Source organism: Coloeus monedula (assembly GCF_965178545.1).
Source record: "Coloeus monedula genome assembly, chromosome: 7".
In the NCBI taxonomy this organism is placed as follows: Eukaryota; Metazoa; Chordata; class Aves; order Passeriformes; family Corvidae; genus Coloeus; species Coloeus monedula.
Window position 1 is genome coordinate 1,054,305 of NC_138787.1, and position 13,397 is coordinate 1,067,701.

Sequence of the window (13,397 nt, forward strand, 5' to 3'; positions counted from 1 at the left end):
GAGAACCATTCCCGGCCCCAAGGCAGCGGGGCTGGCAGCCCCGTCCGGAGCAGCACGGGGAGGAATGTCAGGCACGTGGTGAAACACAAATCCTGCTTCCCAGAACTGCCAGGCCCCATTAGCGCCGCTGGGGCTGACAATGAGAAGGGCTTTCAATCCCAAACCATCGCTCCAGCGGAGTTTCCTTTGCTAATGAACCACCCACGGGCTGAAACCCAACCTCCAGGCCCAAGCTGTGCACACACACACACTCCCTTTCCCCTTCTCCAGGCACAGCTGCTCCGTTTGCTTTCTCCGTGCTGCATCCTCAACCTGCCTCAGCTCCGAGGCCTTGTTCCATCCCTGGAAAACAGAACAAATCCAGAGGGAGTTAAGGCCGTGAGATGTTAAAATGTTATTAAACCTTAATACCAAGCAGATCTGGTTTGAAGGGATATTTGGTCAGCAAGCACAAGAAAATGGGCACGTAAAGGTGCAAAAAGTCATCCCTGAGTTCTCCCGGGAACCAAATCAGGGCCTCCAAGCCCAAGCTTCCCACCCTGAGAAGGGACAAGGACACACGAGGACACATGGACACGTGGGCCATGTCACCAGGCAAAGGCCACTCAGAGCCACCAGCAGCGACAGGACGAGGCGAGGCTGAGGGGAACTTCATGGAGCAGCTGAGGGAAAGGAAAAGTCCTGGATCAAACCCTGTTTAACCCACAAATCCCTGCATGTCTCTGGAGAACACCTGCTGGTGCTCCCAGCCCGCTTTCCTGCCAGTTCTGCGCTCCAGCAGCACCACGCTGGATTTTGTGCATGCAGGGGGGCATGGGAGGGGACCAAGGGGTGACAAAGGCTGGGGGACAGGTGACAAATCTCTCTGGGCCCTTGTAGCAGTGGGAAGCTCACAGGAACAAACACCAGCTCAGCAGGAGCGTGAGCAATCCCACCAAAGCCCGTACTGTACAGTCCAAGAATTTAAAGGGAAAAGTGACCCCACAAGCTTTCACCAACACTTCTGGGCTCTGGGGGTGCTGCTGGACATCCTGAACCCCTTTTCCTTCGTGTGCTGAGACCCGGGATGCAGTTCAGGTATTGAAAAAAGGCCATGCAAGCACAAAGAGCTCAGAGTTGCAGGCTGTTGTTACAAGAGATCAAAAAATTTCTCCTCTTCCTTCCCAAGCCCCCAAATGTTTCTCCACGCCCCCCCCAAAACCCCCCACAGCAAAGCCTACCACCCTTCCTGTCTGTATTTAACACCCTAAATACTCACGTGATGATGATGATCTTTTGGTGGGTTTTTAGGTCCAGACACCAGATAAAGAAACCACGGAGGAAAAAAAGAAAACCCAACCCGAAAAACCCCAGATACACCAATGAAAGAAGGAAAAACAAGGCCACTAACACTTCATCCATGATCCAAACAACATCATAAAGTCCCTGGAAACAGCCTTGCTGGGGGCTGCACCCAGCACAGAGTCCCACAGTTGTGTCTGCACTAATACTCCTTGCAGGTTTAGGAATCACTAAAGCTGGACTCTCATGGGCAGAACACTCCAGAGGTCGTTAGGAGAACGCCACGGACATCTGCAGCTCACTAAACAAAAATCAGTGGGATTATTCCCGTAGCAAAAGCTACAAGGACATGCATTGGGGAGGAAACAGGTACTTAAATTAATCCTTTCCAAATGAACATATGCAATAAAAATGGAATTAACACCTGTGCAGATAAAACACTTCAGCTCCCTTACGTGGTGATGCTCGAACTGCGTTTTCACTTGGTCCTAATCAGATTCTTGATAGCTCTGAACAGGGTTCAGGAACCTTCTGACCTGCAGGAGTTTGGAACATTTAAGGGGGAAAAAGAATTCTTCAATACCCATTTACCAGGACAGTGTGTTCAGAGGGAATTTCAGGGGAGAAAATGAGAAGGAGATGAAGGGAGAAATGGCCAGGGAGGGAAAGGGGGCTCTGGAAGTGAGAAATAGCAGCTCACAGTTAAAGAAACAAGTTCTTTTAATAGCTCTGCAACCTGAGCATTCATTTTATCCTGCATAATATCAACATCTAAAAATCAATGCAATACTGGGGTTTTTAATAGAATTTTTAGGGTCCTGGTCCCTAAACATTTTACATCTGAACAAGGCATATCTGCTATTTGGGTTTTGGTTTTTTGGTAGCAATGTCAGTGAGTCCCAAGGCTCTTTAAATTCTCTCTTTTCCTTCTTCTTCACCTTCTTGAAGACAAGTTTATGCTCAGAACCATCCTCTGGATTTTTTCTTCGTTCCTTAAAATATTTGCTTTTACAGCACAGATCTTGTCCTGCTGGTCTTTGATCAGCTGCTCCAGCTCAGCCAGGTCAGCTTTCAGCGGTTCCACAGCGCTGTCTGTGATGCTGGAAGAGACACGAGGAGCAGGATGTTGTTGGGAACTTTCTGCTGCTTCAGGTTATTTAATCCTCCAAGGAAGTACATTTCAATAGCTGAAAGGCTGCAAAGTATTCCATGGAATCTCAGAATCCCAGGATGGTTTGGGTTGGAGGGGACCTTAAAGCCCATCCAGCCCCACTCCCTGCCATGGCCAGGGACACCTTCCACTGTCCCAGGTTGCTCCAAACCCCATCCAACCTGGCCTTTAAGTTGTTCCCACCCTTCCTGAAAGTTTGGAATAAGAAGCACAAAGACAAAGCTAATAACATGGATAGAGGGGAATATTGTTCAGGGGAGATCACCCATAATTCAACAGCAAAAATCACATCTTGGCTCATCAGGTTTTTCTGCTACAGCTCTGAAGTTGTGGCTGCCCCTGGATCCCTGGAAGTGTCCAAGGCCAGCTTGGATGGGGCTTGGAGCAGCCTGGGACAGTGGAAGGTGTCCCTGCCCATGGCAGGGGGGGAATGGGATGGGCTTTAGGGTCCCTTCCAACCCAAACCATGCCATGATTCCATGATGTGAAAACAGAGCCATCAGGAGCTGCTGACAAGGACAGGCAATGCCACGCTAACGGGGAATTTCATAAATCCTACCCTAATGAACCACAAGCTGCACCTTAAATGAATGAGGAAATGGTTTTCAAACAGATGTGCCCCCTTCATAATTTTTCAGTAATTTTTCCAATCTTCAGGAACACTGGACAGCCAGGAAACGGCAGCCTGCAGGAGCCTGCTGTCATTCTGAATTACCCAGTCACTCGAGGGCTCACCAGCTAAACTCCACATCTCCAAATCCTTTGGTTTTCCTCTCATTTCCACCACAAAAACCACCAAAGGCATGGCTAGGAATTGCAGGGACATTCCCCCACTGGGATCCTGCAGCTGTCTGTCACAGAAGCAAAGCAAACAAGGCCAAGCTTCCCACTCCCAGGACACGTGGGAAGCGTTGTCTTCTCCATGGCTGCTGCTCTGTAATCCTGTCCTGAAGGATTGGAAATGCCTCACTGCTCTGATTTGGGGCTCACATTTAACACGTTGCTGTGTACCAGGAGAGGCCTCAGCTAAGAATCCCCCTTCTGCAGGGATGAAGCACATGGATTCAGGGAGCAGCAAATCTATCTGGGCCAAACATGGCTCCAAAAACACTGATCTCTGCTTCATGTTTAGGATCACAGCACCCACAACTGGAAGGGATGCTCTGTGTTTCAGGGAGTGTACAGACACAGAGGTGAGAATCTCTCACTCACACCACAACACGCTGAATCCACGGCACAAAGAGCAGGCTGGAATTTAGGAACCCACTCCTGCTCTGGGTTCAATATTTACATTGTTTGCAAGTTTTAAGAGCCCCTAAACTCCGTCTCAAGAGACGCCCCCAGCCCCCCTGGCCACACTCACCTCTGCTCCCTCTGCAGAGCCTCCGCGTGCTCCCTGTTCTCCTGCCGCCACGCCTGCAGCTCGTTCCTCATGGCATCCATGTCCTCCTGGACGTAATCCACGATCCTGCCCAGCCTGAAGGCATTCTGGCACACGGTCTGAATGGACACCTGGAACTTCTCGATTTCTTTGGCTACCAAGTCTCTCTCCCTCTTCCTGGAGGCTTCCGAGACAAGTGGCTTCTCCTAGCAGAAGGGACGGATAGGGAAAGCATCAGAATTAGGGGAAACTGTTGCTGCAGGCTGAATGAAGGATGTTTTGGAGACTGGGAACTGGATGGAAAAGTGTTTATGACAGTCTGAAATGGAAGAGCTGTGGAATCACAGAATGGTTTGGGTTGGGAGGGACCTTAGAGCTCATCCCATTCCATGGGCAGGGACACCTTCTACTATCCCAGGTTGCTCCAAGCCCCGTCCAAACTGGCCTTGGACACTGCCAGGGATCCAGGGGCAACCACAGCTTTCTGGGCAACCTTTGAAAGCAGCAGCAGGTTTTGTAGCTGTGTGGGAGCTCCAGGGCACAGCCTCCTCTGAGTTCTCTGCATCAGCCCCTTCGAGATGCTTCTCTCCCTCCACTGTGCATATCTGGATTTCCTAATAACAGCACTTCAGAGCTAAAACAGCCCCTGGTTATTCCCTGCCTTGCACTCCTGTTCACGGCTGTAAAACCATGCACGCTGCAGGTGTGGCCTCCATAAACTCCACTACTCCAAAGGAATTTGGGCTTGTGCTACTTCCCTCATGTGCAGCCAGCAGAGTCTCTGCGGTGCAGCTCCTGAGGCCTCTCAGCTCACTGCAACTCAAATACGGAGTTTGCTCCAGTGGCAAAGCCAGGAGGAGCAGAAGGATGCTGGAAAAAGAGCAAAGTGATGCCACACTGCTAATACACTGGAATAATCTTATTCCAGCAAAGCCATTAAGGAAAAGCCCATGGGGATTTTCTCCCCCATGAAGAAAAAACAACCTCGTTTTTCTTTCCTTCCAGCCCTCCTGCAGGTCAAATTCCCAAACCCAGACACACAGAGCTTGATATTTAAAGTCATTTTGGTGGTTTACTATATGCCAAGAAACTAGAAAGGCCTTTCCCTGCCACCCCAAGCAGAGAGTGAGCCAATCCCTAGGCACAATTCCTGGCGCACACAGAGGTGGCAGCGCACTCCTCCATCATGCTGGGACAGGATGGGACAGGGAATCCATCCCTGTGTCCCCTCCTGCCCTCCTCCCAACTGCCTGGCTTCCTGTGCGAGCCGGGCCTGTTTGCTCAGCTGGCTTTTGGAGGCTGCAGGGCCTCCTGCCAAGCACATTTCAGCAGCCCTGGGCTGGCTGCAGGACGCGGTGACACAGAGGAGATGTGTTTGAGGAGAACACTTCGCTGAAGATCCCGAGGCTGAGCCTCGCTCGGGGCTGCTGCCCGTGCTCCGCCACACACGTGGAGCAGGAGAACACTGGGATTTCTGACCTTACTGGGAGTTTATGTTCCAGTGGTTTCATTAGGAACTGGGCTGAGGTGACAAACGCTGCTGAACCTGTGCCCTTCGCTTCCCAAGTCACTTTAGGAGTGCCGGCTGAGCTGTTAAACACAATGCGGCCCCGAATTCCCTCACGTTCAGCCCTCACAGCAGCAGCTGTTCCAATACCCCACACCACACCAACCACGGCATCCAGAGCTTTTCTGGAGCCATCCATGCCTTTGCTGTCCTTTAGGATGGAAGGGCTGTGTTCTCACAGCGTTTCAAACCCTTCTCTCTCTATCCCGACTCTGCTCTCCTACTCCTTTTCCTACTCTATGCTCCACCAAAGCCAGAGGGAAGGCTTAATCCACAGCACTGCACTTTCCACACGGGACTGGGAAGTGAAGACACCTCCAGTCCATCAGCAGAGTTGTATCAGATCCAACAGCTTCCCAGGAAGACATCCCATTGCCTTGTTTTTCATCTCCTAAGTGCTCCAAACCCTCACCACTCTCCTCCCCGCCATCCATTATCCATGGCCTCAGCCAAGAAATAAGGAATTTATTTCACATACGGCTCTCTCAGAAGGGAGAAGACTCAGCCAGGCCATTACCTGAGGGTTGGTGTGTGAAAACCTGCTTCATTTCTATTTTCCAAATGCCAAGTTTTGCAATGTTTCCCAAAGCATTCTCCTGGAAACGCTGGCAGCCCATGGCTTGGATAAGTGCAGTTTTTATGGGATAAGAACTGGCTGATGGCCTGGCCCAGAGAGGGGTGGGGAATGGGGCCACATCCTGCTGGGACCAGTCACCAGTGCTGTTCCCCAGGGCTCAGTACTGGGCCCAGTCTGTTCTGTATTTTTATCTCTATCAGTGATGTGGGTGAGGGGATCAAGGGCACCCTGGGGAAGCTGCTGGGCTGTGGATCTGCTGCAGGGATCTGCACAGCCGGGATCCGTGGGCTCAGCAAGGCCAAGGGCCCGCTCCTGTCCTTGGGGCACAACAACCCCGTGCAACACTCCAGGCTGGGGCAAGAGCAGCTGGAAAAGGCCCTGGGAGTGCTGGGGACAGGGCTGAACACCAGCCCAGGTGGGCGAGAGGCCGATGGCCCCTGGGCTGTGCCAGCCACGGTGTGGCCACAGCCCCAGGGCAGGGCCCGTCCCCTGCCCGGCCCTGCTGAGGCCCCTCGGGGCCGTGTCCAGCTCGGGGCCCTCCGGCCAGAGGGACCCTGAGGGGCTGGAGCGGGGCCAGGGCAGGGAACGGAGCTGGGGAGGGGCTGGAGCCCCAGGAGCGGCTGAAGGAGCTGGAAAGGGGCTCAGGCTGGAGCAAAGGAGGCTCAGGGGGGACCTTGTGGCTCTGCACAAGTCCCTGACAGGAGGGGGCAGCCGGGGGGGAAATCGGGCTCTGCTCCCCGGGAACAGGGACAGGAGGAGAGGGAACGGCCTCAGGCTGGGCCAGGGGAGGCTCAGGGTGGACAGCAGCAGGAATTCCTCCATGGAAAGGGTGCTCAGGCCTTGGAGTGGAGTGCCCATCCCTGGAGGTGTCCCAGGAATGCGTGGATGTGGCACTGGGTGCTCTGGGCTGGTGACAAGGTGGGGATCAGGCACAGCTTGGAGTCAATGGCCTGGGAGGTCTTCCCCAACCAAAATTCCATTTCTCACCCTTGTAATGCTGACATGACCTCTTCAATACCTAGACAGACCAAGCAGCCACACTTCCCTCCACAGGGAAGTATAGGATCAAAATTAAAATAGAAATGAAAATGCCACGATTCAGTAAAGGAGCAAACCAGAATGATATACTTTACCTACCCAATGAATCTATACACAGATCTATAAATACACAGGTCTATAAACACAGATCCAGCTCACAGTTTGAAATATTCCAGGCTAAAATACACAACTGCTTGAAAAGCTCAAGTGAAAACAAAAAAAACCTTGGAATATTTTTGATGAATCAGCCCTGAAAGTGTATTAGTAAATACTGAAAATTAATTCTAGTGTCTCTGTAATTCCAGCATGTTCTTTGTGCAGTTGAATACTTCAAAAGTGAGATTGAAAAGAGAAAATATTATCCCATCCAAAGTCAGTCATGGAATTACAGGATTGTCTGGGTTGGAGAAGCCCTTTAGGATCACCAAGACCAACTGGCATTGCAAGAACTGAAACACACCACCACTAAAAACCTTTTCAACACTACTTGGAATAAAAATCTATTAAGTACTACACAAACAGGTGCATAAATAGGTTTGTTTAAAAATAAAACCAAAAAAATGTTAACAATTAATAAGTGTCTTTGAAACACTTACTATATGATACTGAAGTGGTGTCAGACGCCCAAGTTTCCAGAAAAACCCAAGAAACATTTACCTCCCAAGAGAGACTTCCCAGGCTGAAGGCACAGGAGCTCAACTGGCACACTGTGCCCCTCATCCCACAAGGTAGAAAATCACCATCCACTATTTCTTTGTCTCATTAGCGCCTGTGCTACCAAGATCCCAGAATCCCAGAGAGGTTTGGCTGGGAAGGAACCTCAGAGATCATCCAGTTCCAAGCCGTGCCACAGGCAGGGACACCTTTCACTATCCCAGGTTGCTCCAAGCCCATCCAAGCTGTCCTTGGACAATCCAGCCATGATTCCACGTCCTGCAGCTCAGGGCTCAGAGTTATCACCACAACACTCTCCAGCTTCGCCAACTAATGCTGATTTGAAATAATTAAGGGGAGAAAAACCCATGAGTGCCTGTTCCCAGCCCCACAGTCCCAGTTATGGGTTAAAACCTCTGGAATCCCCTGGAGTTATGGCAGATGGTTTCCTGAACGCGGCGACGTGGGCGGTACGAGGCCTGAATGCCACCTCTGCTCACTCTGCACGAACGCGTAACAGGAGATTTCCAGGCGGGAGAAAAAGGCCAGGATCCGAATTGTTCCAGGCTTTTTCATTAGGCCCTACACCTTAACCAACTCCCCTTTCACTGCAGCCCCAGAATCAATAAATTATCCCCATAGAAAAGGCTGGATCGCTTCTGTAGGCCCAACACGTTTCCTTGCCTTCGTGTTTTTCATAAGGCACCAAGATAAATGTTTACCTTGGATTCCTGGGAAAAAAGGCTGCTTTTCCCATTACCTCAACGTGAGCAGAACACAATGTGGACTCGGGTGCAGGGAGCTGAGAAATCTGAAAGGAGGGATTTTCGTTTTTAATCAGTAAGGGGGAAATCATCAACAAGGCTCCAGAAACCAGCAGAATTTCGAGAAACAGCATTTGCTTCTTTTTATACACCTTCTCCTTTGGTTTTTTTTTTTTAATTAACAGTTTTTTAAATATGAATCGAATTAGTACAAACATCCATCAAGCATTTTAATAGTTTCTACAGCCCCTTTTAACTCTGTTATTATGTCCCACTAGGAAAACAGACCCAAGTAATCACAGTTTTATTGAGCTCCACCATTTCCCCCCCACCTCTTTCTACAGGACAGGGCAGAAACTTCATTTTGGACAAGGAACTGGGATATATTCAGTGCAAAACCAACAAGGTGGGGCGCTTTTTTTATTGTATAAAATGTATTTTTTGATCATAAAGGCTGTTTTCTTTTCCTGGTTTTTACAGAGTCTGCGTTTTAAGTGGATTGTAACTATCCACCAGGGATCCCTGTAAGAAACTCTTTCACAGAACCAGGGGGGAAACAGTAAATGTTAAAGCATTTCAAATGAACAGGATGCTTTTTCTGCTGATGCCAGCTTTGGGGTTCAGGCACAGGCCAAGGAGTTGGAGACACAATGTTCTTTACCAGAGTCAGTCTGACCTGCTCCTGAGCTGGAAGGCTCCACAAGGAAATAAAAGAATGGCTCTTTCAATAAGGCTGTTAAAACCTCCTTCCTTTTTTTTTTTTTTGGAGGGTGGTGGTTTTCCCCCCAGCTCATATTTGATCCTTCTAAAAAAGAGCTGGACTGAACACCCACCCCAGCCCACACACCCACCCTGCTTTCCTTCACGTTCAGCCTGTCCTGGGAAGAAGTCAGCTCCCAAAATCTCCTGTATTTGGGGCAGTATTCAGCACACAAAGCAAAATCATGGAATCATGGAATGGTCTGGCTTGGAAGGGACCTCAAAGCCCATCCCATTCCACCCCCTGCCATGGGCAGGGACACCTTCCACCATCCCAGGCTGCTCCAAGCCCCAGTGTCCAGCCTGGCCTTGGGCACTGCCAGGGATCCAGGGGCAGCCCCAGCTGCTCTGGGCACCCTGTGCCAGGGCCTGCCCACCCTCCCAGGGAACAATTCCTTCCCAATCTCCCATCCATCCCTGCCCTCTGGCACTGGGAAGCCATTCCCTGTGTCCTGGCACTCCAGCCCTTGTCCCCAAGTCCCTCTCCAGCTCTCCTGGAGCCCCTTTAGGCCCTGGAAGGGGCTCTGAGCTCTCCCTGGAGCATTCCCTTCTCCAGGTGAGCACCCCCAGCTCTCCCAGGCTGGCTCCAGAGCAGAGGGACTCCAGCCCTGTGAATCCTGAGCCTGAGGAGACAAGCCAGGAGACGATTCCAATTGGAATTAGCGACAGCAGATCCCATTAATTCACCCACGACGCCACGACGCCAGTCCTGCCCAGCCTTCCCTTTCTCCTCACACTGCTGAACTCACACCCTGTGTCCAGACTCTCCTCCTCTTGGAAAAGCAGCCTTTCCTGGTGAAAAAGAACTGGGAATAAACCTGCTCCTTGTGTTAAACAACTTCTCTCCCTGCAGGCTGTGCCCCAGCTCCTTGAAAGCCGTGACAGGCCCTGTGCTGTGTCCTTTACATACTGCACCCTCTCCTGAGGGCGAACAACAGCTGCCCCACCACTTTTACACACCCTCTGTGTTCACAGATCCATCTGCTGTCTCACTTGGATTTATACTGCACCCACAGGACAGGAATTCCGTGGGTTGGGGCACAAAGGAGCCCTGGCACCAGGATTATCCCAAGAGTGGCCAGAGCCCTGCTCCTGTGTTCACAGCTTGACACAACGACTGCTTGGAGAGCATATTTTTGGTCCCTGAGAGCTGGGAGCACTGTAAGGACCCTGGAGCACACACTGCCTCCATGTGAGCTCCTGTGGTGCTTGGCTGCTGGGTTAAAAATCCTATTTTTGAGGAACTGGGAGAGAGACTTCTCATTGGATTCACGCCACACCATCATCACCAGAGATGTCACAGAGGTGAAAACCCTTCCACAGGTGATTCCTCCGTTTCCCTGTCAGCATTCCCGAGGACACACCAAGCTGTGGTGGGAATCAGTCAGATAAATAATGGGATTTCTGGCTGCAGCTGGTTAACACAGCACATGAAGTGCACGGCCTGGGAGGGCACTCCCAGAGCTGTGCAGCTGAGGGATTAATGCAAAAATCAATGACCTGCAGCACTTCAAACAAACAGAATCAGCACTGATTAGATTTGTCCCAAGCTCTGAAGTGCAGCGTGGATCACACTGGTAATTCAAGTTAATATTGCCCAGGTGCTGAGCTATTCAATACCACTTGTTCCTCCCAGAAGCCTCCAGGCTGCTGCTTTTCTGAAGCCCTTTTGGTAGTGCAAAGATGGGAATTCTGTTATCCCACTTGCTTCAGCTATTTAATAACCTGCCTATGTTTTTCCACACATCAAATAAATGAAGTGGAATACAAAATGGAACATCTGTTTCTTACTCTGGTTAACATTAGAGGCTTAGATTCCAAACAAATACATTTAGGGAGGTTTTTTTTTTTAGGAATTTGTTAGGCTGAACACAGCTAATCAAGGCAGCAAAAATCTTGTGTATTTCCAGAATGACCTCTTTGTTTGACCTCAAAATGGTGTATATTATTGTAAGTTTCTGCACATGCAAAACCTAGACAATGAAAGTCCCAGTTTTCTTTGCTTCTTCCTTCTTTTCCTTTAGTAAAACTCCTCAAAAATCAAATGCGTGTTTGGGCAACACAGCACAGAAAGGGCTTTGGAGGAATGTTTTTAACATAAATAAATGTTTCTCAGCCATCAGCAGCTGGAAGGTGTGAAACATCCCTGAGAGGGCACCACTGTTACATTTGGATTAAGTATTAATCCACCAACTTCACCTCGTTTCTGGCTGATTAACCCCCAATAAATCAGGCAGATGCATTGATCATTTTTTTGCTGAGTACTGGAGTTGATAATGGATTAACCAAAAGTTCCAGCACTCAGGCTCCTATTTTTTCCCCTCTTCGTTTTCCCAACTGGCAGAAGATCAAGGCTTCAAAGACTAATGAATAGAAGCAGGAAAATATTTCATTTCTTTTGGATGTATTGAATAATTCAATAAAATGAGGGAAGATGAACATTCTAGTGACAGATAGACCATGGTTTCAGCAGATGACATTTCCCAAAGTTTTCTTTCAAGTATTCCCTGGATTTTTGGATACCTTACTCCAAAAATGCAGCAGTACCCTTCATTTTACTCTGTGATGCACACCACAGTTTGGGATACAGCTGCATCCTGATGCAGAAGACATTTCTCCTGGAGAGACTGATGGAAAACAAATTAAATAGACAGGGAAACATTCCCAGAGGCAAGGCCATGTTGGAAATTTGTTTTTTTTTACTTTTACTGCTGTGTCACAGCAACTCCATCCTCTAAAATCAATTCCCCAGATTCAGCCATGTCTTCAGCTCTTGTTTTCTGAACTGGCAAGTGCCTGTCACACACTCTGAGCATTTTTAATCATCTTCTCCATTCAACTCTGCTGTCAGGAAAACTGCACTCCTCTCTGGATCACAAGGATTTCAGGAAAACTACGATCACAATTTCAGGGAAACCACACTCCTCTCTGGATCACAGTTTCAGGATCACAATTTCAGGAGAATCACACTCCTCTCTGGATCACAGCTGGAGAACTAGACTCTTTTCTGGATCACACTTTCAGGAGAACCACACTCCTCTCTGGATCACAGCTTCAGGATCACAATTTCAGGAGAACCACACTTCCCTCTGGATCACAATTTCAGGAAAACTACACTCCTGTCTGGATCCCAACCACTTCCACCCCATAATCTGAAAAGCAGTAGCAGCAAGGAAACCTCCTGCAGTAGCAGCCAGCTGCTTGGATAGGCGATCCCATGGAATTCCAGGAGCTTGGGCAAGTTTCCATGTGATGGACTAGGAAGTCAGCAGGTTTTTTTCCAGAATTAGTTGTCTATTCTGGGCACTGCTAACACAGAGCAGGGCTTCAAAAGTGCAACAAAAGACAAACAAGCACTGAATGGATGTTTTAGGGGCTGAAAACCAGCAGTGGGACTCAATGGTTATTGTAGAGGGTCACAATTGGCCATTTAAAAATATTTAAGGGGTTAAAAAGGGACTGGTTTAGTTAGAAAGAAAAAAAGCCAACCAGAAAATTTAGCACGGACACCAGAGGAAGCTTCCTGAGCTTGAAATCCATGTGATTGTGTAAATCCTCCCTCTATTATCCTGTTCCATGCCCAGTGCTGGACAGGAGACACCAGCAAACAGGAGAGCCCACGGTGAGGGAGTGCTGAGAGCCAGCACTGATGAATTCCTAATGCTCTTCCCACACTGAGCCTGGGAACTGATGATCCAACAGCACCATCTAGTTATAAACCCGGGAACAGGGACAGCTGCAGGGCCTGGTCTCAGGTGCCAGCTTGGGAATGAGCTTTGGAGCTGCTGCATCAACAGCAGAATCAGCCTGGAGCCCTTCTTTGTCTCCAAACCATTCTCTAAAGGCAGATTTTCTCCAAGCAGGCAAATGTCCCCAGTGGCAGAGGTGTTTCAGTGATCACAGGGACCACAAGAAGCACATTTATAATAACTGGATGTCATTCAGCAAGTTGGGTAAAGCTAAAACTGCTCCTCACAGATTCTGGACACCAATCTAAAGGTGTTTTCCTCTTTTTAGAAGGATTTGGTTCTTTATTCATAGAATCACCCCAGAGGAATTTGGGCTGGAAGGGACCTCAAAGCCCATCCCATTCCAACCCCTGCCACAGGCAAGGACACCTCCCACTGCCAGGCTGCTCCCAGCCCCAATGTCCAGCCTGGCCTGGGACACTGCCAGGGATCCAGGGGCAGCCCCAGCTGCTCTGG

At 49.5% G+C, this 13,397-nt stretch overlaps 1 protein-coding gene across 2 annotated transcripts in view; it reads right to left on the reverse strand.

Annotated features, from left to right (window-relative positions):
• Positions 1-2,063: 2,063 nt before the first annotated feature.
• Positions 2,064-13,397, reverse strand: part of TRAF3IP1 (TRAF3 interacting protein 1) — a 30,484-nt gene continuing 19,150 nt past the window's right edge. For both annotated transcript variants that reach the window (XM_082284960.1, XM_082284959.1), the window contains 2 exons: positions 3,816-4,039; positions 2,064-2,381 (listed from right to left, as the gene is read on the reverse strand). In XM_082284960.1, the coding sequence (XP_082141086.1) occupies positions 2,216-2,381; positions 3,816-4,039 (390 nt within the window). In that variant the 3' untranslated portion in view covers positions 2,064-2,215. The remainder of the gene's footprint in view (positions 2,382-3,815; positions 4,040-13,397) is intronic.